This window comes from Arachis hypogaea, chromosome 14 (genome assembly GCF_003086295.3).
Source record: "Arachis hypogaea cultivar Tifrunner chromosome 14, arahy.Tifrunner.gnm2.J5K5, whole genome shotgun sequence".
In the NCBI taxonomy this organism is placed as follows: domain Eukaryota; kingdom Viridiplantae; phylum Streptophyta; class Magnoliopsida; order Fabales; family Fabaceae; genus Arachis; species Arachis hypogaea.
In genome coordinates, this window is record NC_092049.1 from 2433998 (window position 1) to 2459477 (window position 25480).

Here is a 25480-nt window from a genome sequence, read left to right on the forward strand (position 1 = left end):
TCTGACCAAGACGATGTTGATAAAAAATGAAAAAGCATCAAATGCAGGAGAAAGAAGGTGCACATATACAAAACAACATTTAATGACAACGAAAGAAGGAGGAACGCAAGTAGAAATAGATCTAAACTAGCAGCCAAGACAAAGGAGGAATGGTGACCAACATAGAAGTGGATTGTGGTGCGAGCAGAAGCAAACCCATACAACAGAGAGTTAAAGGCAAAGCTATGACTAAGTAGAGCGGATCAACAGAATCGGATAATGAGCCAAGGAAGGAGAAATAGAGAATGCTGGAGCATATTATTTTATCAAAAATTATACGAGTTTAATTTTGATGACACAGTCGTACAATCATATCCGTTCTTTTGAATAACTATTTGGTCAATGTAAAAGGTAGTTATTTTTACTAATATGATGTTGTGTAATTTTTTTTTATCAAAGATAAATTTTCATTTAATGAAAATAATTTTTTGGGTTCACACTGGACCTCAAACAATGACAAAACAGGGGATTCCCACAAGTAAAAAGTCATGAAACAACCTATGAAAAGAGATAAGAGTAACATTTGGGTTTCTTCTTCCTAGCATCAGCATCTTCACTATATTCTTCAGACTGCCCAGCAATATTGAAATTCTGAAACATTCTTCCTTACTATTTCAACAATGCATTGACAATCGAAGCTACCACCCTCGAAGATGAAGTTATTTCGGGCTTTCCAAATTTTCCAAATCAAGTACGCAGCTGTTCTCATTTGCATCCTACCATTCCTTTTGTTCTTCAATTTTTTGGTTAGTTCGAACCACCATTCCCATGTTTCTTGCCCGGTTCGAAAATCAGGAGCATCAATTCTAGAACTCATCCATACATCTCGGGACTGCATGCAACTAATCAAGCAGTGTTGGATAGATTCATCAACTTGGTTACATCTCTAGTAGATTGGGGAAACAGTAGGTATTCGTTCATGAATCCTTTGACCCACTGGTAATCCTTTATGCATTACTTTCCACAAGAAAACTCTGATTTTAGGTTGTACTTTCAGGTCCCAAATTGAGCTCCAAAGTCTTTTCTGCCGGCACTGTGTAGGCATCAACTCAAGGGGAGGGTGGTAGAACTGGTGAGCTAAGTCATATCCTGAAGCCACTTAATAATTTCCACTTCTTCCATGATTCCAGGTGAGTCTATCACTTCCTTCTTCTATATCTGTCTGTAGAATGGCCTGAGCGATCTCTGCATTAAACTGTGCTGTTATGAGCTGTTGGTTCTATTGTTTGGTATCTGTTATGAGTTGATTAACCCATGTTAATTCTGAGTCACCACTTGAAACCATTTGGGTAGATAGGGCCAGATGATCCTTGATCCAAGTATCCTCCCAGGTTCTCACAGAATGACCATTTCCAACCTTCCATCGTACACCTTTTTCCAGAACCTTCCATCCTTCTAACAAGTTTCCCCAGCTCCAAGAGAGGCTGATTCCAATTTCTGCCTTGAAAAAGTCCGAATACTTGAAATACTTGCTCTTATATACTTTGTAGATTAGTGAGTTAGGCTTTGTTTGTAGTCTCCAACCTTGCTTACCTAACATCGCCAGATTGAAAGCTCTGAGGTCTTTAAAGTTCAATCCTCCCTGGATTTTTGGCCTGCACAAAATGCTCCATCTAACCCAGTGCATTCTTCTCTCTGCCCGCTTCTGTTCCCACTAAAATTGTAATCATCTGATGTATCTCTTCTAGCAATGTCTTTGGGAGTTTGAAGCAACCGAGAGTATATATCGGTATAACTGTAGCTACCGCCTTAATTAGTACTTCCCTTCCACTCACCGAAAGCAAGGACCTCTTCCACTGCCGAAGCTTCTTAGCAACTTTATCTTTAACATAGTTGAAGGTGGCCCTCTTTGTCCTGTTTATTACTGCTGGCAACCCAAGATATCTATCCTGATTACCAACTTGGGAAATTTGGAGAATGGCGTATTGTGGCTGAAGAAAATAGAGGATTTATCAAGGTTAACCACTTGACCACTAATCAATGAATAGGTGTGTAGGACATTCATTAAATTATTACAAGCTTCCTCCGTTGCCTTGCTAAATAAGATAGAGTCATCTGCAAAGAAAAGGTGGCTGATTGTAGGACATCTGCGATTCAGTCTCAAACCAGTAACTTCTTGTCTCTATTCTCCTCTGTGGAGCAGGTGGGACAAGTCCTCTACACAAAAAAGAAATAGATAAGGGGATAGAAGGTCGCCTTGACGCAGCTCTCTACATGGCTTGAAAAAGCCATGTGGTTGTCCTTCCACAGTAACAAAACAAGAGACCGTCGTCACACACTTCTTTAACCAGTTAACCCACTTTTGGCAAAAACCCACCTTCTTTAAAATAGTCCATAAGAAATTCCACTCAACTTTATCATATGCTTTACTCATATCTAACTTTAATGCAAAATCTTGAGTTCCATATCTCTTGTTCTTGAGAAAATGTATGAATTCGTGTGCAATAAGGATATTATCACTTATGAGTCTTCCTTTGATAAAGGCACTATGATTAGCACTGATGATCTTATCCATAACATTCTGCATCCTGTGAAAAAGATTTTTGAAACAATTTTATAAACCACACTACTAAGGTCGATCATCTGATTTGCTTCATGCTCTTAGTGTTAGCCACTTTAGGAATCAAACAGATATGTGTATTGTAACTACCTACCACACAGAACTTTACGCTTAAGCTATAAAATAGAGGTGGTGTGGTATTACGACCTCTAAAATAATATATATATATATATATAGAGGTAATGACCAAATCAGTACCCGAAATATTCAAATGCTGACATTTTGGTACCTGACTATTGTTATTGACAAAATGATACCTGAATGTTTTAAAATTTTGCCAAGCGTGTCCTCGAGCTTGTCGGACCATGGCTCTGGCGAGTAAGATGCTTACGTGTTCACCGGTTTTTGCTGACAAGAGAAGTTTATTTTGAGTTGGAATTTGTAATTAAAAATATTATTCCAAACCCTAATCCCTCCCCCTCCCTCATCGTAGCCCCCTTTCCCTTTCCCTTCCCCTCCCATCGCAGCCCCCTTCCCTCTCCCTCCCGCTCATATCATCTCATCTCATCTCATCTCATTTCTACAATAAAAAAGAACAACAATTTAATTTCTCAAAATTCCATCCTTTCAAAGCAACTACAAACCAAAACTTTCGATTCTCTCTCTCAAATCAGAGAAAAACAGAACGAGAATCTGAGAAGAAGAAGAAGAAGAAGAAGAAGAAGAAGAAGAAGAAGAAGAAGAAGAAGAAGAAGAAGGAATAATGGATCTAGCACTAAAGGAGCTACAATTCCTGAACATCCCAGAAATCTGTTACCTTTTCTTCCTCTTCGCCTTCTCTCTCCACTCCACCGCCGCCGCCGTCTTTACCGTCACTTTCCTCTACACCAACAAAGTTGTCTCCTTTTCCTCCACCATCTCTGCAATCCCAAAATCTTCAAGCGTTTGTTCATCACTTACCTCTGGGTCACGCTTTTGATATTCATCTGTAACTTTGTCTTCGTGATTTCCTTGGTTTTGCTTATTATAGCAATTGATACACAGAACTCGTTTCTGCAGTTTTTCACGGTTATTGTGAGTGTGTTGGTCATTGTGAATTTGGTGGGATTGTTGGTGCAGAACGTTTTTTACCGTTTGCAAGAGTTACCATCACCAAGGGATTGATAAGAGTGCTTTACATGATCATCTTGGTAAGAAATTTGGGGGGTTTGTAAGTGAATTTTTTCTTTTTCTTCTTTTTTAATGTAATTGATGGAATATTGTAATACATTTGGAAAGAAACATAAATGGTATTGATAGATTGTAATTTGAATTGTGATTATGTTCTGTTGTGCATGCTTCTCTCTGTGCCTTTATATGATCTGCGATGGGAGGGAGAGGGAAGGGGGCAGCGATGGAGAGGGAAAGGGAAGGGGGCTGCGATGGGGAGAGAAAGGGAAGGGAGGAGTGTGTTGGGGGGCTGCGATGGGGATGGAGGGGGAGGGGAGGGGGCTCTGTTGGGTAGGGGAGGGCTGCGATAGGGAGGGAGATGGAGGGGGAGTCTGCATTGGGGAGGGAGGGCTAGGGTTTGGGGGGTGGTTTGCCATGTCACCAAAATACGGTGGCCATGTCAGCATTGTGTTTGCCGGAGATTTCCTCCGGCGAGCTTGGGGACATCCTTGTCAAATTTTAAAATCTTTTAGGGACTATTTTGTCAATAACAAAAGTAAGGTACCATTTTGTCAGCGCCAGAATCTTTCGGGTACCGATTTGGTATTTACCTCTATATATATATAATAGCAGAAAGAATATAATAAACTAGGAGCCTTGAAAAACAGGTGAAACAAAATCGCAAAAATAGAAGCACAACGCCAGGAAACAGAATTACTTGCGTGCTAAGAAACCTACAGATCATAGGTATAAATAACTGAAAGTGAGATTAGAGAGTCAAGGATACAGAATAGCTAGCTCCTAACTCAGCCTGCGAAGCCAAGGCTGGCCGGAGAATATTTACATACATATATACATCTCCCATCAACCCAAAATACATAGATAAAACCTTAACTCTCCTTAAACCTCTAAGAGGAACAAAGTAAACAAGTTATTCGGAGAGAAAGCTAAGTACTTATATACATAAACTAACAACAAAAGAACCCAAAAACCTCTCCGCTTCAGAAGTCTAGACGCCTAGTAAGGTGCCTCTCGACCTGCATCTGAAAAATAACAACACAGTATGGGGTGAGAACCGGAAGTTCTCAGCATGGTAAAGATGTCACGCACATAAGATATAAGGTCCTGGGAATGCCAGAGGCAATCCTATAACGCTGACACTCAGATTGAAAAGCTTAAAAGTATTAAACAGAAACCATAAAAAGAGGGTAGGTATCTAGGAAATTCTAAACTAAACTTAAACTTAATCTTAACACTCAACCTGTCCACCTTTCTTCCATCCCTCCATCTCCAGTGAATTTGCAAAGACAGACAAATAGACAATTGCAAGCACAGGTAGGAGACAAGTAGTGCAAGTAGATATTATTACAATTAACATAATATATTCAATTAGGCATTCCCAAATAAGGCATAGCAAACAAACAAACAGAATGCACATGATGTATGCCTGTTCTATGGCTGATGAGGCTCATCTGTCAATTATCAAGCCAACCCGACAAGTATGAAACCCTTGGACTGTCCCTCTTCGCGCATCCCCATGAGTCTATGCATAGCTTTTTCTCATTTCATTCATAATTCATACATTCATATATAACTTACTCAATGGGGGATATCCATTCCCGGGAATTTATACATTCCCGGTCACCCTTACAACGTAGGGTCAACAGAGTATCGAGTCTCAACCTGGAACATGTGGTGGCAAGCCACGGTTCTGTACTCAGGAAAAACTCATATCTTAGATAACATTAAATTCATAAGCCGCATAATATTCATAACCATTAATATTCATTACATAATTATTTATCATAGCCATGGCATCATATCTCCTTTCATGCATACACATTCTCCTCATATACTCATCAATTTTAACCTTTACTTCACTCCTAAGTTACCTCTATTACCTAGCTCCAAGTTATTACTAGGCCTATCATTATGTTCTGGGGCTAAAAATGGTGAAAACAGAGGTTTGGAGGTTCAAAATTCAGCTTTGAAACACAAAATAATGATTTGCTGAAAACAGGGGTGTGCGTACGCACAAGCCTCTTTTTGGCCAAGACGCGTACGCATGGGCGCCTAACAGAAGCACACAAATGCGCATGGGAGTTTCGCGTACGCAAGCACCCCATGTCACGCGTACGCATAGGCTGTTCCGCGTACGCATGGGGAGGATGCAGTGGCGACAATCTGCGAATGGAGTGTATGCGTGCGCAAAATTTCCATGCCACGCGCACGCGTGGGCGTACGTCTTTCCAAAAATTTACATAAGTTTGAAAAACTGCAGAATTCCAACTTTTTAATCCTAACTTCTGACGCGCATAACTTTTCCGTTTTAAATCTTCTTTCTTCCGTTCTTCGAACGACATAAACTTCACGAACCCAATTTTCATATAAAACAAATTTGAAACGATTTGGAGATCCGGAAGCTGAGTTCTGCCTTGCCGAAGTTCGGACAAAAACCAGTTTTTACAAAACCTCAAAACCTCCACTTTCTTTTAAAAACTCACTTCAACTCAACTCATCACACTTATAATCATCAAAACAACATATCTTCATCAATATCACAACAATCTTCACAATCCTACCATAACAACATCATACTTCAACCTCTCAAGACATCAATAGGATATCATTTCACCAATTCAACACATATATGCATACACATAGCATCATCAATTCATCATTCATAGTTCATCCAACAAGCACCAAACTCATATCACAATTCTCATCAAAGTGACTAAGCATTAAATATACTCATACGTTTCAGCCTATCCTATGGCCACCTAGCCTAAGTTTTCACAGAACCTTATATATTAAATACGTGAAACCTAAACCATACCTTGGCCGATTTTCACGTTTTGTCCAAGGCAACCCACAAGGCAAGAAGCAAGTCCTCTCACCACAATTCCAGCTCTAACACCAACCCAAACTTCCACCAATCACCAATGTCCACAATTCAAGCTCCAATTACATATACACAAACCTAATTCATATATACATTAACACATATACATCCAAACTCAATATTTAACATACTAAATCAAGAAATTAACTAGGATTGATGATCCTCACCTTTTCCAAGCATCACACAAGCAAGAGTGAATATTTTTCTCAAGTTAATTTGAACCTAAACATCAAGACATTGAATTTCAATGACCAAAGCCCCAAATTTTCAAAAATTCAAGAGAATGAAAGGTTGTGATGAGAGATGAGAATTACCTATGAAATTGTTCCTGTAAAATCGTAGAGCTCAACGCGGTGGTCGCGTGGCCATAAATGGTGCGGCGATCGGAGCTCGGATTAGCAAGATATGGTAGTTAGAAGTGGAGGTTAGGGTTATGGAAAGTTTACATGTTCTTCCCCTTCCCAAATTGTTGCAGCGTGAAAATGGAAGGAAGGAAGGAAGGGTTGGATTCCTTTAGTGTTTGTTTAGGTTGGATTGGGCCATTGGGCCTATTTTGCGCCCAGTTCGCTCGACTCGGCCAGTTCGGCCTAATTTTGGGCCAAATTCTTTAAAATTAGTGTCAAAATTCTTGTTTTAATTAGCTCTATCTATTTTAATATAAACTTTACATTTCTAATTTATTTTATTAAAATTTAATTTATTAGTTAATTATTCGCTAATTTTACAGGGTTTACATGTATGATTAAAGGCCCTTAGCATGTGGCCTCCGGAGAAAAAACTAGTTACAATACTAATAACATCAATTTTTATATCATGCCAAAAAAATTGAAAGAACTTTACAGTAAAACCATCATCACCTGGGGCGGAGAAGGGGTTGTTGGAGAAAACTGCTTTCTTGATCTCCTCTTCTGAAAGAGGTCTTGTTAGTTTTCAATTAGTGTTGTTATCTATTTTCACTAGCATATCTTGTATTGAATCGTCTGAATTAATTGAGTTGGATGAAGTGAATAGAACCTCAAAAAATGTTTAAGCAATCTCTGCTATACCTTGTGCATCTAATCTGCTTTCTCCATTCTCATTCTCCAGAATATAGTTATTAAAACCAGACCGGACCGGCCGATTCGACTGAAAAACCGATAAATCGGACCCTATACCGGTCCGGTCCAAAGTTAAGACCGTTCAAGACAGAGAACTAGAATGAACCAGTTGAACCAAAATGAACCAGCCAAAACCGGTCAAATCCAATGAAACCGAACCGGACCGAACCGCTCGGGCCCAATTGAAGGCGAAGCTACGATGCATCTGGGTTGCAAGAAAGACAATTATACCACCAAGCTACATTGCTTCTTACTAACATATATCCAAATTATAATACATATAGCAATTTTTTATTTTACGTATATTCAATTAATTTTAATTTTAAAGTCACTCATTTTTAAATCAATTATATTTTATTTAACTATAAATTTTATTATATATATATATATTTTAAAAATATAAATAAAAAAAAATATTAATCATAATTTATTTTTTCTTTTCATGATTATATGATATCTATTAATATTATTTTTTCAATAAATACTTGTAGTATATAATAATAGGTAAAGACTCACATGCAGTTGTCTTCATATGAAGTTGATAGTTGAAAATCGTTAGATGATATTTAGTTAAACTTGTCAAATCATCTAACTGTTTTTAAATATCAACTTCACATGAAAATTAACTGTATGTAAGTTTTTACTTATAATAATATAATAATACAATAAATATAAATTAATTATTAAAGTATTAAAATTTAAAAATGATAATAATTTTTATAAAAACAAAATAAAAGTACTTATAATAAAGAAAAAATAATTAAATTTTACATAATTATTTAATTATACCGGGTTAATCGGTTCGACCAGTGACCCACCAGTTGAACCAATAACCCAGTGACCCAGTAACTTTACTGGTTCGGTTCTGACAACTATGCTCCAGAATATTGATACAGTTCTTACGGTTCCGAATCTGAAACTTAAAGTGAAAATACTTGGTGTTATTGTCTCCCCATTTCAGCCACTGAACTTTAGCTTTTTCCTTCTAGTAACGTTCTTCCATCAGATATGCTCCTTCTAGCTCCTCCTCCAATTGTCGTATTGTATTACCATCTACCCTACTTCCTTTTTCTGTTTCCTCATCTAGTCGTTCCTTAATAAACTTAATTTCTGACTGCGAATTAAGGGTGGTTGTGCGCTGCCAGTTAACTAAAGCATGTCGACACCTTTTAAGTTTTTGCTGGAGTTTGAACATTGGAGAGCCATCACATTCCATCGTCTAGGTATCTTTTACCAGTGCCACTACCTCCTCCTTATCACACCATCTCTCCTGAAATTGAAACCTTCTCTTAGGCTTTGGGGCATCTGAATCGGAAACCAACAGCAAAGGTTTATGATCTAAACCTGTGTCATTAAGGTGTGCCACCAAACCTCTTGGGTAAACTTCTCTCCAAGTGCTTGAACTTAACATCCGGTCCAACCTTTCTTTAATGAAATTATCCCCAAAATGCTTGTTTGACCAAGTGAATTTGGGTCCCTCATACCCCCAAGTTAACCAACCCATCCTCATTAATAAAATTATTGAAGCTTCTAATTGATGATGCAGATTTTATGTGCCCGCCTTCCTTTTCATGGTATGCCTTGATTGCATTAAAGTCCCATCACCACTATGTGCTCACTAGCTAATGCAATAATATCCAAAATAGCTTGAAACTGGTCCTCTCTCTGGCTCTCCTTTGTATGTAAATGAACGCCTATCACTTTTCAGATTCTCTGCTCTTTGGGATCTATCATACTGAAGTGAATATAGAACTCCCATGACCCTTTATTTGTAATTCCACTTCCTACTTCCACCCCACCAGCATTCCACCCGCTCGTCCTCTAGGTTCGACACAAAATAGGTTTTTAAAACCTATGGTGTTCATCACTCGCTCCACATTCGAGGTAGTGTTTTTTGTTTCACACAGAAACACTACCTCGGGGGAATGGGCCGTGCACAACCCTTTCATGTTGTGAACCGTTAGGGGTTTTCTCGAACCCCGACAGTTCCACATCATCATCTTCATGGGCACCTAGGTGCCTCTTGTAGGCTGGCACCCTCTCCCATTCCAGCAACAATCAATTCAACTGGACACATCTTCTTCTTCCCCACTTCCTTCATCTTTCCTTCAGCACTTCTTTTAATCCCCAAAATTATTTTTGCTGTTTGAGCTTTACGAGATAGTTTCTTCAATGATTACTTCCTATCTTTATTCAGAGTTTCTACACTTATCTCATTCGATTCACATTGTTGTTGCAGGCTTTCTTCATGACTTCCACATGGCAGCTTGTTATCACCACTAAAGTTGTCTGCAGTCTTTTCCGAGCTGAGATTCTACTCTCCCCTGCTTTCCTCCTTCCTAACCAGTAACGACTATAGCCGCTGCCATACTCTGAACTTTCTCCTCCTCTTCTTCCTCCCATGTCCTCCGATCCCCTTTAACAGAGAGATTGGCCAATCCTTTAAGTAAATTGATAGGAGTTGGATTTTTAGATTTGGATCCTCCCCCTCTCTCTTTACTCATAGTTCTAAGATTGCCACTCTCTTTCTGATCTCCAATTCTTCTACCCGCTAGCTCTGCTCGTAGCCATTCCCCCATCTCTCCTCCTCTACCTCTCTTTCAAAAGCCGCTTTCACTTGTTCGTTATAGTTTTTAACATCATGGCCAATAAAACCACAATAATTGTAGAAAGTTTCTATTCTCTCATACATTAGCTGCAGTTCAATCACTTTTTGGTTTGGCCCTACCACCTTAATAATTCTCCTTAGCGGCTTCGTTACATCCATCTGAACTTGTACTTTAAAAACTTTCTCTTCTCTCTAGCGCATTTGAAAGAGGTCTGAATCGATCACATCCCCATATGCCCTTCCGATCTTCCTCCCTAACTCCTTTATTTTGCAATATTCCGGTAATCCCCATAATTAAATCCAAATAGGGACATTAGCAAAATCCTTATCTTCCAGCGTTTCACCCTGTTTCCATCCTCTTATATTGATAATGAAATTTTTGAATAGCCATGATGCACCATTCTCCACTCTTACTGCGTCAATTTCATTATCAAAATATAATTAAAAAATATTATCCCCATGACTTTGCACCTTAAACCCTTTAGGATGGCCCCAAATTACGTACATTGCAGATTTCATAATCCCTGCACTAAACGATCGATCAGCCATTACTCTACCCATCAAGCTTCTCGAGCATTTATCAATCTCTGTTCTAATATCTGCATCATCAAATCCTATTATCTCTTCCTCCTCATTTAAAGAATGCCCCTGCTGTTGTACTGCAGGTTAAGCTTGGCTTCCCATGGTCAATGGTGTTTACCATATTAAACAAAGTCAATGACTAACTCAGAATTTAAAAATTAAGATTTTTCCAAAAGCCCTAGTAGAGCACGTTACTAAACCCTAGAGGGCACGTTAATTAAATATATATTAAAAATTAAAAAATATAAAATATACTACTTTTAAATAAAAAAATTAAGATATAATTATACTAACAAATATATTTATGTGTGGTTATCTTTATCCTTCTATGACATATAAAATAAAATATCATGAATCTTATACATATATAAATTGAATATTTGATATTTCATTTTGTATATGACTCGTGTTATAATTGCATAGGATTATAAGACTTAGATTGGTACTGCACTTTCAATTTTCGTAATTTTTTTTAAATTTATACATTAAAATATATTTATATTGTTTGAATATATTTTTATTTTTATATATTAATTTTATTACAATTCGATTATTCCGGTTGAACCATAATTCAACATTTAAACCACTAAACCAACAGCTACAATAATTCTACTACCGGTTTGGTTTTCATGAGATAAACACCTCACCTAAAAAATTTACCAAACCTAATATTGCAGCTAAGCATGATTATATACAAATCATCCTCACTGGGAGTGGGAGGAGGAGCTAGTGGAATAAGGACCAAAATGGAGGAGCTCCTTGGAACGCAACCATGGCTTTACCACCACCACCGAATTGAACATCTTTGGAACGCCATTCTCCCTCTTCGTGGTGGCCGAAATCTTCAAGTAGTACTTCATCCCTGACACCACTTGTTGCTTTGCCTCCACCACCTCCCCAAACTGCAGCTTCTCTTGACCGTGATCTTCCTCACCGCCATTAAAGGAAATCTGCCATAGCCTCAAACCCTCGTTGTATTTCTCCACCGCGAACTTCCCTAGCTCCTGCACCTCCTTGTTCGCTTTCACGTCGGCAATCTCCGTAGCCCGGCCGACCATCGTCCGGCAAGACGCTGTAGAAAGGAGGCAGAGGGAGGTGAAGAGGATTGTAAGTGTCACCGCCGCCATATTTTGAAAGAACACAAAATCAAGAAAGCAAAACGCAGAGGCTTTTGCCGTTTTGGTTGTTTATGAAGAGTTTTACTGTTTTAGTAGCTCAGTGAGAGAAAGTGTGTTGTGTTGTGTTGTGTTGTGTTGTGAATAAAAAGGGGAAGAGGATGGCGGTATATATAGTGTGGTTTGAGTTTGGAGGGAGGTGGGTTTGGTTTGGACACGTAAGTAGTGGGAAGAACCAATAATTGAGAGATGAGATTAGGTGGAAATGGAAGAGAAGGGAAAACGGACGGTGTGCCGCGTATGTTATGGGAAACAAAAACTATGGTCTCGGTCATCACTGGGAGGGAGGCACGAACTTCTTTGGAGTTTTGCATGTGATTATGTGATGAAGGGGAAAATGTTTCTGAACATTGAAATATATTTACGGGGACCATCTTAAACAACATAAATAATTATCAATCAAATAAAAATATATTACATCCTAATTTAATATTACTAATTAAATTTAAGATTAATTTACTCTTTTAATCTTATTAATTCATATTGTTCACATATTATTCAAAAAAATAATTCTCCACATATAAGTGTTTTTTTATACAAGTCTTTATAAGTCATTTATATTAACACGCTTCGAACCTTTATTGCACATTTTCACTGCACCTTCTTCTTCTTTTTGCTGCACGTTCTTCTTCCTCTTCCTCTTCTTCTTCTTCTTTTCTTTTGTTTCTTACCTTCTCTTTCTCCTTCTTCATTTACGTGCTTTTCTCTCTGTTTTCTTTCTTCGTTATTCTCGATTTCCATTATTTTTTGACATCAAATTCTGAAATCGTTTTTGAAGAAGAAGAAGTAGCAGAAGATGAGGAGGAGAAAGAGAAAGAGTTCTGAATTATGCATAACGTGTACTTCAACGAATTTTGGGTGTATTTCTTAAATCTTTTGGGTGTAGTTTTGTAATCCTTTGGGTGAATTTCTGTAACCGTTTGGGTGTATTTCTGTAATCCTTTGGGTGTATTTCTGTAATCGTTTGCGTGTATTTCTGAAATTCCATTATCTTCAAATTTGACAAGAAACTCGTTTTCATGGAGGAAGAAGAAGAAGAGTCGTTCATAATGCATAGTGAGTAGCGCGCTTTGAAAACATGAAGTTGTTGAATAACGTACGTTTATTTACTCTTGAATGTGGGAGTGTAATGCGTGTGTTTTGTTGGACTTGTGCCAACTTATAAGACTTGTAAGCCAAAAAGACTTATATATATAGCAGGCCTCTATTCAAAAATATTGTTAATTACCTATATTTTTCCTATATTTATATGCTAATGTAAACTCTCTGGAGTTTTTCAATATTGAACAACTTTGCTACCAAAGCAACTAGGGTTGCAATTAATATATAGAGTTCAAAAGAAGTTCAATAAAAAAAAATATTAAAAGGTCATCCAAATTTATTATTTTTTATTATTATTTAGTTATTAATTTAATTTTTTTAGTCTATTTTTTTAACTTAGTAATTCAATAACATATTTTATTCTATACTTTTAAACATTGATGTTTAATTGATAATAAAAAATAATAAATTATAATAGTCATCTAGCATTTCTTTTAAAGAAAACTTAAATCCACACAACTTTATTTTTAATTTTCTCTTTGGAGAAAACATAAATTTAAATCATTACGAAAAATATCTAAAACCAAATAAAAGAATTTAAAATATGAAAGAAACATCTAAAATCTAAAAATCAAATAAAAACAAACATCTAAAATCATTATAAAAAATATCCAAAATATAATAAAAAGAAACTCCAAACGTAACAAAAAGAAACATCCAAAACCCAACAAAAAATAAATATCCATATTCATTTTAAAAAATTCAAAATCTAACAAAATGAGACATCTAAAATTATTGAAAAAAAAAACATCCAAAAACTAAAAAAAGAAATATCTATCTAAAACTATTAAAATAATCATCCAAAACCTAAAAAGAAGACGCATATAAAAACATCCAAATATATAAACAAATACATTCAAAACATAGAAAAAAAAAACATAAAAAACAAGTAAAAAAATCATCCAAAACCTACAAGAAAAAATATCGTATGTCACAACAAGAGGACTTTAAAAACGATCATATAATTTCACAGCAAGAAGACTTCCACGGGATGACAGCCAACAGGGAGAGAGGAGATGAAAGAAGAAGGGGCGGCTCTGCGACAAGAAGCTAAGGGTTGAAGGAGAGGGGCGATTTGCAACGCAAAAGGTGAGGATGCGACGTCACTGCGAGTAGAGTTGGAAAGGAGAGGTACGACGACAGTGGAAGGCCAGGAGGGGATGGCGACGCGACGAGAAAGGTTGGAGGGAGATCAGAGGACATGATGTCGTAGCAAGAGAAGTTGGAGATGAAGGTCGCGATGTGAGAGGATGGAAAATGAAAAGGGTGTATTTTTTTTAGTATAAATCTAGTATTTTTTTTTTAGTTAAAAAACCAGATTTTTAAAAAAGTTAGTTTCATTTGAATGGATATAGAGTTGGTTACCTATACCAAAAAATTGTTTATACTTAAAAATATACTAAAATTTTAATATTTTTTAGAATTAATTAATCAAAATAAATTTTTAAGAGATACTTTTTTAAAAAGTAGTTCTAATGTATAAATAAAAATAATTATATTTGATAAAATAAATTTTAAATTTAAAATGACTATAATAAATATAAAAAAATAAAAAAAAAATTTGACCATAAATAGAAATTGACATCAATAATTAATTAATGATAAATATAAATATTTATAAATATATAGAATTATAAGCAAACTAACTTTAAAAATTATATTGCAAGATGCTTTTAATTTTAAAAGTATTTTTAACCTCTTATTAATACAATCACATAATAGTTTTTATTTTCTAAACATAAAATAAAATATTTTTACTTTTTTAAAAAATACAAACACTTTTTAAACAATTTTATTAAAGAGAAGTACTACATATACAAGTCATTTTGGACCAAACCCAACAAAAAGAACGTTCACCCATATGAGCATATCAACACGCGCGCTACACAATGGTTTCCATAGTGCGCTTCGCGTTCCTCCTCCTCCTCCTCCTCTTCCTTTTTCTCCTTTTTCTTTGACTTTCTTCCCCTTCTTCGCGTTTCTCCTTTTTCTTTGCGTTTCTTCTCCCTTTTCTTCACGTGTTTATTTCATCTTCATCGTTGTTTTTTTATTACTGTTGTTGTTGCTGCATTTTTTTCCTCTTTCTTTTTCTATTGATTTTACAACATTATGTATTTTTTTTTTTCCTCCCAGGAAGAATTATGAGAATATGAAATAAGAATATGAAGAAGAAGTAGTAGAAGATGAGAAGGAAAAAGAGGAAGAGTTTTGAATTATGCAGAACTTATCAGAATAAAAATACACCCAAATATCTTCGTGTTACACCCAAATTTGTTGCAAATACAGAAAAATGTTTCCTCTAATACTGTATTTTTTTCCTTATTTCTTTATGTCTTTTAGTTAAATGAATGTAAGTTCAGCATCTTTCAAGTAATTTTGTAGCATTATGTGTCTCTTCTTCTTCTTTGTTTGATTTTTTTGTTTTTATTTTTGTTAAAAGAGTAAAACAAGAAGAAACTTGAGAAGGTAAAACAAAAAGAAAAAGATGAATAAGAAAAAAAAAAACAGCAAAAGATGAGTAGGAGGAAGAAGAATAGTTTTGAATTATATAAAACTTAACAGAATAAAAATACACCTAAATATCTTCGTTTTACATCCAAATATCTTCGTGTTACACCCAAATTTGCTGTAAATACAGAAAAATATTTCCTTTAATGCTACATTTTTTTTCTTTTGAATTGAACCACACCTCGTCCACTTGATTGGATTCAAAACAATAATCAATTTTGTTCTGGTTCAATTGACAATCTAAATCTGAATTATCCATTATCTTTAACAACAAGATAACTTATAATGGAGGAGAAAGAAAAAAAGAAAAGAAGAAAAAAAATTTCAATGAAAAAAGGAGGAACAGGAGGAGCAAAAAGAAGTGGTGTTGATAACGATGATAATAAAAAAGAAAAAAATGTGTAATAACAGTACGAAATGCGTGAATATAAATGACTTATAATAAATATTTGTACGAGAAAAACGCTCGTGCGGTTGGAGTATAATTCTTTATTAAATTAGACCTTAATCTATGTTTAGAAGTATTTAGAGTAGTTATTTTTATTTAAAATATTTAAGTTATATTATAAATGAAACATCGTAAATCTTTACATAAGAAGATTTAGAATACTTGGATTAGTCTCTTACTCCATTTTTTGTCTCTCCTTTTGTTTTTGTTCTTTCCTAGATTGTCTGTGCCATTAAGAACTTGTCACGCATCTTGACTACTATAATCTGACATTAATTATTTTCTTAAACAATAATAATAAAAACATAAATACAAAAAGTAGATCAGTAACTATATCAATCCACTAAAATTGTTAAACATATATCTTCGTACGGTTCAACTAGGTATCCTTTAAAAATAGTATAACATTCAATTTTTTATTACAATAATTAAAAAAAATTAAAACAAACATAACTAAAAATTATGAATAGATTTACTATCTTTTTAAAATTAAATACACATTCAAAATACAATCTAAAAAAACTGAAATTTAAAATTTAATATATTTAAAATTTCTGTTTAGATTTAATATATTTAATTATTAATATATTATAATTTAAATACATATCTAAAAATCAAATTATTCAAAATTCAAAATTTTGATTTTAAAATTATAAAATAAACCTTAAACTATCAAATTATTAATTAAACTCGTACAAAACACTCAAAGAAGCAGAGAAGTCACGTTTGCGCCATGTTGAAAATCCAGAGGCGCACATGAAAAACTCAGAGGTGCACATCGAGAAGTCATCCTCCGCTGTCGTTTATCCGTGCCACCTTCCTCTTCCGCGCTCATCCTCAACGCTGCCTTCCTCCTTTTCGGCGCTCATTTACAACGCTGTCTTTTTAATGTTTAAATTTAAATTTTAGATTTATGATTTTGGATGTGTTTTAAAAATATTTTCTGTATAATTTCATAATTTTAGATGTGTTACAATTATTTTTTAATGTTTAAATTTAGATTTTAGATTTATGATTTTGGATATGTTTCAAAAATATTTTCTGTATAACTTCATAATTTTAGATGTGTTACAATTATTTTTTAATGTTTAAATTTAGATTTTAGATTTATGATTTTATATTTTCTGTATAACTTCATAATTTTAGATGTGTTTTAAAAATATTTTTTGTATAACTTAATATTTTAGATGTGATACAATTGAAAAAGAAACTACAATTGAAAATATTTTAGTTTATGTATATAATTATATTCAACCATTCATAATTGTATTATTAACATTTATATTGTATTATTAAAGTTGACTGATTTTGGATGTGTTTTAAAAACATTTTGTATAAAATATCATACTATCAGATATGTTATAATCGAAAAATAACAACACAATTTTAAATTAATTGTTGATTATAATAATTTTGAAAACTAATAAGTATCGAAAAAGATTTAACTGATAATTTAAATAATAAATATTATATTCATTTGATCGAATAAAAAATCAAAAGATTAATTGTATTATTTAAATATTTAAAGTTAGTCTGATTTTGGATGTGTTTTAAAAATATTTTGAATAAAATATCATACTATCATGTGTTATAATTGATAAATAACAACAGAATTTTTATGATCATATCAACTACATCTTCTCTCTTAAACTCCAAATTTTTTTTTGCTTCTTTGCTCAAACTACTTACGTAGAAAGTACTTTATTTGCAACAACTTTATTAATAAAATTAAATAAGATCAACCTTGTTCCAATTTATGTTTTAATTTAAACATAAAAATACTCTGCTGATTTTTTTTTGAGTCACCAAAAAAAAATCAGCAGAGTATTTTTATGTTTAAATTAAAATATAATTAAAAATATTGAACATGATATTTCTTAACAAATTACATCAATACATGTGTGGAAAATAATGATACCTTTCACCAATGCAAAATGAGAGAGTGCTTCAGCTGGAAGGTGGTGATGGTCTTCATCAATGAAGACGAGATGGAGAATTCAACTGGCAGCGTTCGTTTTGGTTTAGGATTCACTAATGCGTGTGAATATCCCGTAGAATAAGGAATTTAAAAAACTGTATCTGTTACGTGAAGTTACGAAAGTAAAGCAAAGTCACCGTAACTACCAATGAAGTGGGTAGGTTTTAAAATTTAAATTTAAATTAAAATCTAATTATAGATATATATCTACAAAATAGGAACATGTTACACTAAAAAAATAATTAAATATTATTTAAATCTGATTAAAGGCTGATTAGTATTGTACAACTAGCATTTCCCATCTTCGTATTAATTAGACATTATATAAAATTTTAAAATAAATAATTTCACATATTTTAAATTATATATTAAATCTTTAAAAAAATATATATATTTTTTATGTGAATTATTTTGTTATGACTCTTGAGTCGTGAGCTAGTTTTGACGGTATTGAGTAGAGTTATCTTCTTGGATTCTGATGGTCTGATGGAGGGATGGGCAGAGAGAGAGAGAGAGAGAAAATGCTGGCTGTTGCCACTTTGGAGATGGTGATGGTAATCCTGCTACTCTTGTCAGTGTCATATAACTCGTACCACGGCCCATATATATGATCCATAATCCATGGCCAATATAAATATTTTTTTGAAGAATGTTAGGGGCAGTAATTTTTGTAATTTGTAACTATCAAATAGTTATTAATGATGATTTTAATGATGTGAAATTAGTGTGAAATTTCATCCAATAATTCACTTTTCTTTACTAATTATATGCTGGTTAAAATTTAACAAAATTATTGCCTACTAGACTTTTCCATATTTTTTTCTCTCAAATATTTTTACTCTCCCAAACAATTTAATGGTTGATATTTTGTAATTTAGCTACTTCTTTAGTATTATCAGTGGATAAGAGAAACCTTCGTGACTCTTTTCCTTCTTATTATACTTCTACTTGTTAATTAATTAATGATATTACACTTAATTTATGTACAAAGTATTTAATTAATTTAGAAAATGAAATTTAATTTTTCAAAGTTAATTAGTCTGTATGGTTAAAATATTTTCTAATTTAATAATTTCTAATATTTTTCTTCTTTAAAAAATAAAAATAAATGATGGTAGTATACTAGTATGAGATAAGCTAAATAAAAGTGGGCGCCGCTGTGCAAAATCGTTAATTTGCTGATTTTAGGAGGGACTGACAGATAAGCCACTATTTGCTTGAGAGAGTGCCACGTTTGGAGCATGCATGCACATGTCCACTAGCCGAAAATTTACCTGCTGTATTTCATTCATTCTAGAAAAGGTAATAACCATGGTCCTGAAACCGAATTGGATCGGCCGGTTCAATCGAAATAATCGGAACCGATTACCTAGTCAGTCCGAGTAAGGTTAGAAACTGTTTTGACAAAAAATCGATAAAAAAACGGTCAAATCAGTGGTTAATCGGTGAACCGGAAAAACTGTTATGTTTTTTAGCGGTTTTTGGTTTGAAAATAAAAGTACTAAACGGCGTCGTATTGCCTCTTTAAAAAAAAAAAAAGAAAAGAAAAGAAAGGCTAGACGTTTAACAAAGCCCTAATCACTAATCAGAAATCACCCAGAAGCCAGTAGAGGAATCTCCCCTCTTCGCAGTCGCATCGCCACCACCATCCTCCTCGCAGCCCACCGCCATCGCCACCGCATCCCGCAGCCACAGCAGCAACGACGTTGACCACCGCAACCACCACCGCGTCCTATTTCGTTGCGGAGCTCGCCTCCTCTTTCGTCGCCGTTACTCGCCGCCGGTAATACTCTGTTCTTATTCAGTTATTCCTCCTCTCCGCCTTCTGATTTTCTGTGCTTGATTTTATTTATTTGTTTGCGATTTTGATTTATTTGTTATCTGTTTTGCTGGATTCATGATTTTGTTTTTTGATTTTCTGAGGTTATTTGTTCATGATGAATTTGTTTGCTGCTTCATGATTCTGGTTTTTGATTTTCTGAGGTTAGTTGTTCATGATGAATTTGTTTGCTACTTCATGATTTTGGTTGCTAAATTATTTATTTGTTCATGGTTTTCTGAAGTTATTTTCTGGTCTGTGATTTTCTGATTGTTACAGATGGAACAATCACAAAGTAACCACAGCCACAAGATAATGCTGTTCAAGATTCTCAAACTGGTTCACCAGAGGAAAATCTGATCCAGCTTGACAATATTTTACAGTGAAGTATGACAAAAATAACAAAGCTCAATATACATGTATTTTCTGCTTAAATACTTACAATGGAGGGGGATATATAGAATGAAATATCATCTTGCAAAAATTCCTGGACAAATTAAAGTTTGTAACGAAGTAACTGAAGATGTTGAACTTTAATTCAAAAGGCTTTTGGAGGAAAACAAAAAAAATAAGGCAGAAAAAAGAAAATTTACAGCTAATTGTTATGATGTGGAAAGTGAAACACAAGCGGAAGAAGAGTGTGAAGCGTCTAATCCTGTACAACCTCCGGCTCCTGCAACAATGGGAGACAAAGGAAAGAGAAGAGCGATTGCTGCTACTCCAATTGGAAGTTATTTTAAGTGAAGGACTACGCCAGGCTCTCAACCAACTTTGAAAAGTGTCTTGGCTTGGGGCTTGCAAGATGGATCATTGATGCACGGATTTCATTCAATGCAATTCAATCGTCTTACTTTCAACCTGCCTTGGACGGCGTTGCTGCAATTGGACCTGGTTTCAAGGGACCGTCATATGATGAAATGAGAGTTCATTTGCTGGCCGATCTTAAGAAGGAGTGTCAGTTGCTTGTTGAAGGCTATAGGAGCTCGTGGAAAAGCACTGGTTGTACACTGATGGCAGATGGCTGGACTGATCAAAGGCAGCGTACATTAAATAATTTTCTAGTTTATTATCCTGCTGGTATGTCATTTGTTAAGTCTGTTGATGCTTCTGATATGATAAAAACTGTCGATACCTTGTTTAAATTGTTTGCTGAGGTTATTGAGTGGGTTGGGTCTAGTAACATTGTGCATGTGGTTACTGATAATGCTACGAATTATGTATCTGCTGGAAAACTCATTCATGAAAAGTATCCAAACATTTTTTGGTCTCCTTGTGCTGTTCACTGCATAAATCTTATTTTGAAAGACATAGCAAGTATTCCTCACATAGCTGACATTGCCTCTCATGCTTCAAAAGTGACTGCGTTTGTTTACAATCATATGATTTTCTTGTCATGGCTTAGAAAAAGAAAAGATTGGAAAGAAATTGTTTGACCAGGAGTTACACGTTTTGCTACTGTTTTCATTACTTTGAAAAGTATATATGATCATAAAGAAGACTTGCAATCATTGGTGGTAGACAAATATTTCACTTCTCATAAATTATTCAAGAGTGTTAATGGGAAGATGGTTAGCTCAATTATCTTGGATAGTAAATTTTGGGAGGATTGTATTACTACCGTTATGCTTGTTGGTCCTCTTATTAAGTTATTGAGACTTGTTGATGCTGATGAGAAACTTTCTCTGGGTATCGTGTATGAGGGCATGCAAAGAGTCAAAATTGCTATCAAGACAATGTTTAGAAATAGAAAATTTGCATACACACCTTATACAAGTATCTTGAAAATGCGGTGGGATAAGCATTTGAAGCGTGACCTCCATGCAGCAGCATACTTTTTGAATCCAGATTTCTTCTATAGTGAAGGGTTTGTTGAGAAGCCAAATATCTTGAAATCTTTGCTTGATTTATTTGATATTGAAACTCTTTGCGATGACTCAGTTGCCGCAATGCAAGAGATACAATTCTATTGAGATCGAAAAGGAAGTTTTGGAAGGGAAATTGCTTTGAAAGCAATTAAGAGACTTGAACCTGGTAAGTTATTATATTTCTATGTTCAATTTACTTTGAAGGTTTTTTAAATATTGAATGAGAGAATTGATGTTTGACTTTCATATCTTGGTAGGTGAATGGTGGAGGCTACATGGTGGGAGTGCTCCTAACTTGCAAAAAATGGCAATTCGTCTTCTTCATCAAACATCTTCATCATCCGGATGTGAGAGGAACTGAAGCCTCTTTGAACAAATCCATTCAAAGAGGAGGAACCGATTAGAGCATCAAAGGCTAAGTGACATTGTTTATGTGACTTATAATCTACACCTTCAATCTAGAATGCATCGCAAGAAGAAGAATTATGATCCAATTGACATTTAAAGCATTGACACAGTAGATTTATGGGTAATGGCGGATGAAGATGATCCTGAATTTACTAACGGAGGCATCGAAGGCATTGAAAATTTAATATACACGGATAATGCTATGCCTTCATATCCTAAAGGTGATTGAAATAGCAAAACTTGTTTCATTTACTAAAGATATCTGTTGTAAAGTTATAACTTTAATTTTTTCTTGGTTTTTTATTTTATTTTATTAGATGGAGATGTGGAAGTTGATGTGGATTTGCCTGATGTCGCTGATTCTTCAAATACAGCTTCTTTTGGTGGTACTTCTGATGATGATGGCTTTGGATTACCTGTTTATGATGGAGATATTGGAACACTTAATGATAATTATGATTTTTGATGAGTTGTACCTTTGATTAGTTGAAAACTTGCTAGTAATTGTTTCTTTTGAATGTAGAACATTATGGGTTTGTCATTATGTGGGTTTTTTTTGTTTAGTTATAAACTTTGATGTTTGAAGTTGTTTGTGAACCTCTAATTTTAAGTTATGAATAATTTATTATGTGAAATTTTAAATTTTATTAAGTTAGAAATTATTGAATTTATATATTTAAAATTATTTTTAGGTTTTTTAATAATTTTATTTAATATTTAATTAAACCGGTTGAATCCTGGTTGAACCCCGATAGAACCAGTGAACCATTGAACCAGTAACTTCATCGGTTTATTGACCAATCCGGTTCTCGCAACCTTGGTAATAACTATTCAAAAATTATAGTTAAAATTTGTTAAATAATTTAAAATATTCGATTAAATTATTAAATATAATATACATTCATATTTTAGTTAATATATTTGTTTATGTTAGTAATTATTTCTAGAAAAATGTTAGCCTGTGACATATGTGTACGGTTAGAAACAAGAGAATAATTTAAATAATATATTATTATAGAGTTATGTTATGTGTACACTAAAATCAGCTATCAAAATTAGTTATCAGTATAAAAGATATGTTGAAATATAAATACATATTAAAAATAAAATAAACCACACATTATTTATACACAAATATATTTGTGGCTGATTTTAATGTACAAATAGTATTTTTGATTATTATATGTTCAAAAGGTATAATAGATAAGAGTATATATAGGTGTTAGAAGAATTAAAGTAATAATATAATTCTATAATTAATATACAGATATTCTATATAAATATAAATGACACTAATTAATCTTAATTAATCTTAATTATTCTCTAACATTTTCCTCAAACCCAAGTCGGAGTTAAAGAGACCATATTGAGTTTGAATACTAGAGTCCAAAAACGAATAAAATGATGGTCTTCGCGAAGATGTTAACTGTCTGATCCGTTCCAACAGTGACGAGGCAAACAACATCAATAAAGAGAGGTTGCCGGACAAAATGATAATTAATCTCAATGTGTTTGGTGAATTTATGAAACACATCATCATGCGCAATATGAATAGCGCTGCGATTGTCACAAAAAATATCGGTTGGAGATGACAGAGAAACACTCAAATCTACGAGAAGTCAACAAATCGAGATAATTTTAGCAGTAATATCAGTGAAAGCACAGTAAATTTAAGGACTAAATCTCTAAATTTAAACATTTTCTTATTTTTAAAATATTCTATTAATTTTAATATTTTTGACACAATAAATATTTAATTATAAAATTAAAAATAATATAAAAAGTTAATTAAAAATTTTTAAATTATGAAAATTTAATTATAAATTTTATAAAATCGTAAAAATTTGGTAGAATAATTTAACCATTAATCTTCTTAAAAATAAAAGGTCGACGAGAACAATTGTATGTTTGAATTGTCATATAATTCTATTTTTTTACAATACAATATATATAGTTTTAGACTTTTAGTTTTAGAGCAATTTTAATAAGCTATTTTTTAAGTATTAATTTTGATTTTTATACTAATTAAACTGATTTGAAATTAAAATTTGTATTGGATATAATATTTAAAATGATACTAGTATCAACAAGGATGTTATTATTTAAAAAAAACTAGTAAAATATTGTTATTTTTATATGCATTAAATGAGTTGTGTTCTAAGTAGTGTTTGGATAGTGTCTTTGAGACACAAATACATAGACACAAATACACAGTAAGACATAGACACAAAATATACAATTTTTTTTTGTTATGTTTGGTAATAATGTACAAGACATATTAATCTTAACTAAATATCATATTTACCCTTATTACTGCAACACTACTACTAATGAAAGGAGGAGAATAAATTCTAATGAAAAAAGAAAGAGGAAGAGAAAGAGAAGAAAGAGGTGGTGTGATGACAATGATAACAAGAAAAAAAATTACAAAAAGAAAAAGAATAAGAGACACAAAAAAAAAAAGAAGAAAAAGAAGAAAAGGAAGCACGGAAAAAATAATAAAAACGCATAAATATAAATGACTTATATGACTTGTATAGAAAAATACTTATATATAAAGAATAACTTATTCAAATTATGATTTAACAAAAAAATTAAAATAATTATAATTAATTAAATTGTTTGAATTTTGATTGATTAGACACTTAATTCCTTATATTCTTCTATATATATTTTCACTCCCACTTTTAAAACTTCACGAATTCTTCACCGTAATGATCACTCAAGGGTACACACATATGGAATGAGTATGTATATATACTGATCATGCTGTAAGGAAATTAAATTATAAATTCTACTTTAGTCTGCCTAATCTACCTCCATATAATTAACCTTCTCTGATATACTAAAAGCAAGTACATAAATTTTATTAAGGATTATTCATATATGTATGTGTAAGTACTACTTGCGTTTTGTGTATATTTTTATCCAAATGAATTTTATATGTAATTTACATACGAAACTCGGCTCATCTTTTTATATATGAAAAAAAATATTAATATTATACAATAAAATGAATGTTTATACAATATTTATATTGCTATGATGTTAATACAAATCACAAGTTACATTTTATGTTTTTATCTTTTTCTTTTTTTTTTTTTTTTTTTTTGTATAACATAAAACATAGATTGCGTTTTATTTTTAAAATTTTTTTGAAATAAAACCCGCAAAAACGTAGGTTACATTTTGCATTTTACTATTTTTTAATAATAATCAAAACGCAGATTACGTTCTCTCAAATAATAATAACAATAACAGAAGTGCTAATACTAATAATCTAATAATAATATAATAATAT

General features: G+C 33.3%; 2 protein-coding genes across 2 annotated transcripts; one reads left to right on the forward strand and one right to left on the reverse strand.

Annotated features, from left to right (window-relative positions):
- Positions 1–11581: 11581 nt before the first annotated feature.
- LOC112740935 (cysteine proteinase inhibitor B) lies at positions 11582–12004 on the reverse strand. Its single transcript, XM_025789660.2, has one exon. It carries the CDS (start codon positions 12002–12004, stop codon positions 11582–11584), a length of 423 nt encoding a protein of 140 aa, XP_025645445.1.
- Positions 12005–19398: 7394 nt separating this feature from the next.
- On the forward strand, positions 19399–21876 carry LOC112740549 (uncharacterized). The gene is made up of 5 exons (XM_025789212.1): positions 19399–19459; positions 19677–19870; positions 20186–20245; positions 20653–21269; positions 21384–21876. The coding sequence occupies exons 1-5, from the start codon at positions 19399–19401 to the stop codon at positions 21874–21876; spliced, it is 1425 nt and encodes a 474-aa protein (XP_025644997.1).
- The last annotated feature ends 3604 nt before the right edge of the window (positions 21877–25480 follow it).

Excerpts from the sequence above, each read along its gene's own strand:
- LOC112740935 (XM_025789660.2), bottom strand. The coding sequence starts at position 12,004 with ATGGCGGCGGTGACACTTACAATCCTCTTCACCTCCCTCTGCCTCCTT.
- LOC112740549 (XM_025789212.1), top strand. The coding sequence starts at position 19,399 with ATGGTCCTGAAACCGAATTGGATCGGCCGGTTCAATCGAAATAATCGG. Across the intron at positions 19,871-20,185 it reads GTCGCCGTTACTCGCCGCCG|ATGGAACAATCACAAAGTAA; the intron begins GTAATACTCTGT and ends TGATTGTTACAG. Across the intron at positions 20,246-20,652 it reads TGTTCAAGATTCTCAAACTG|GACTACGCCAGGCTCTCAAC; the intron begins GTTCACCAGAGG and ends TTTTAAGTGAAG.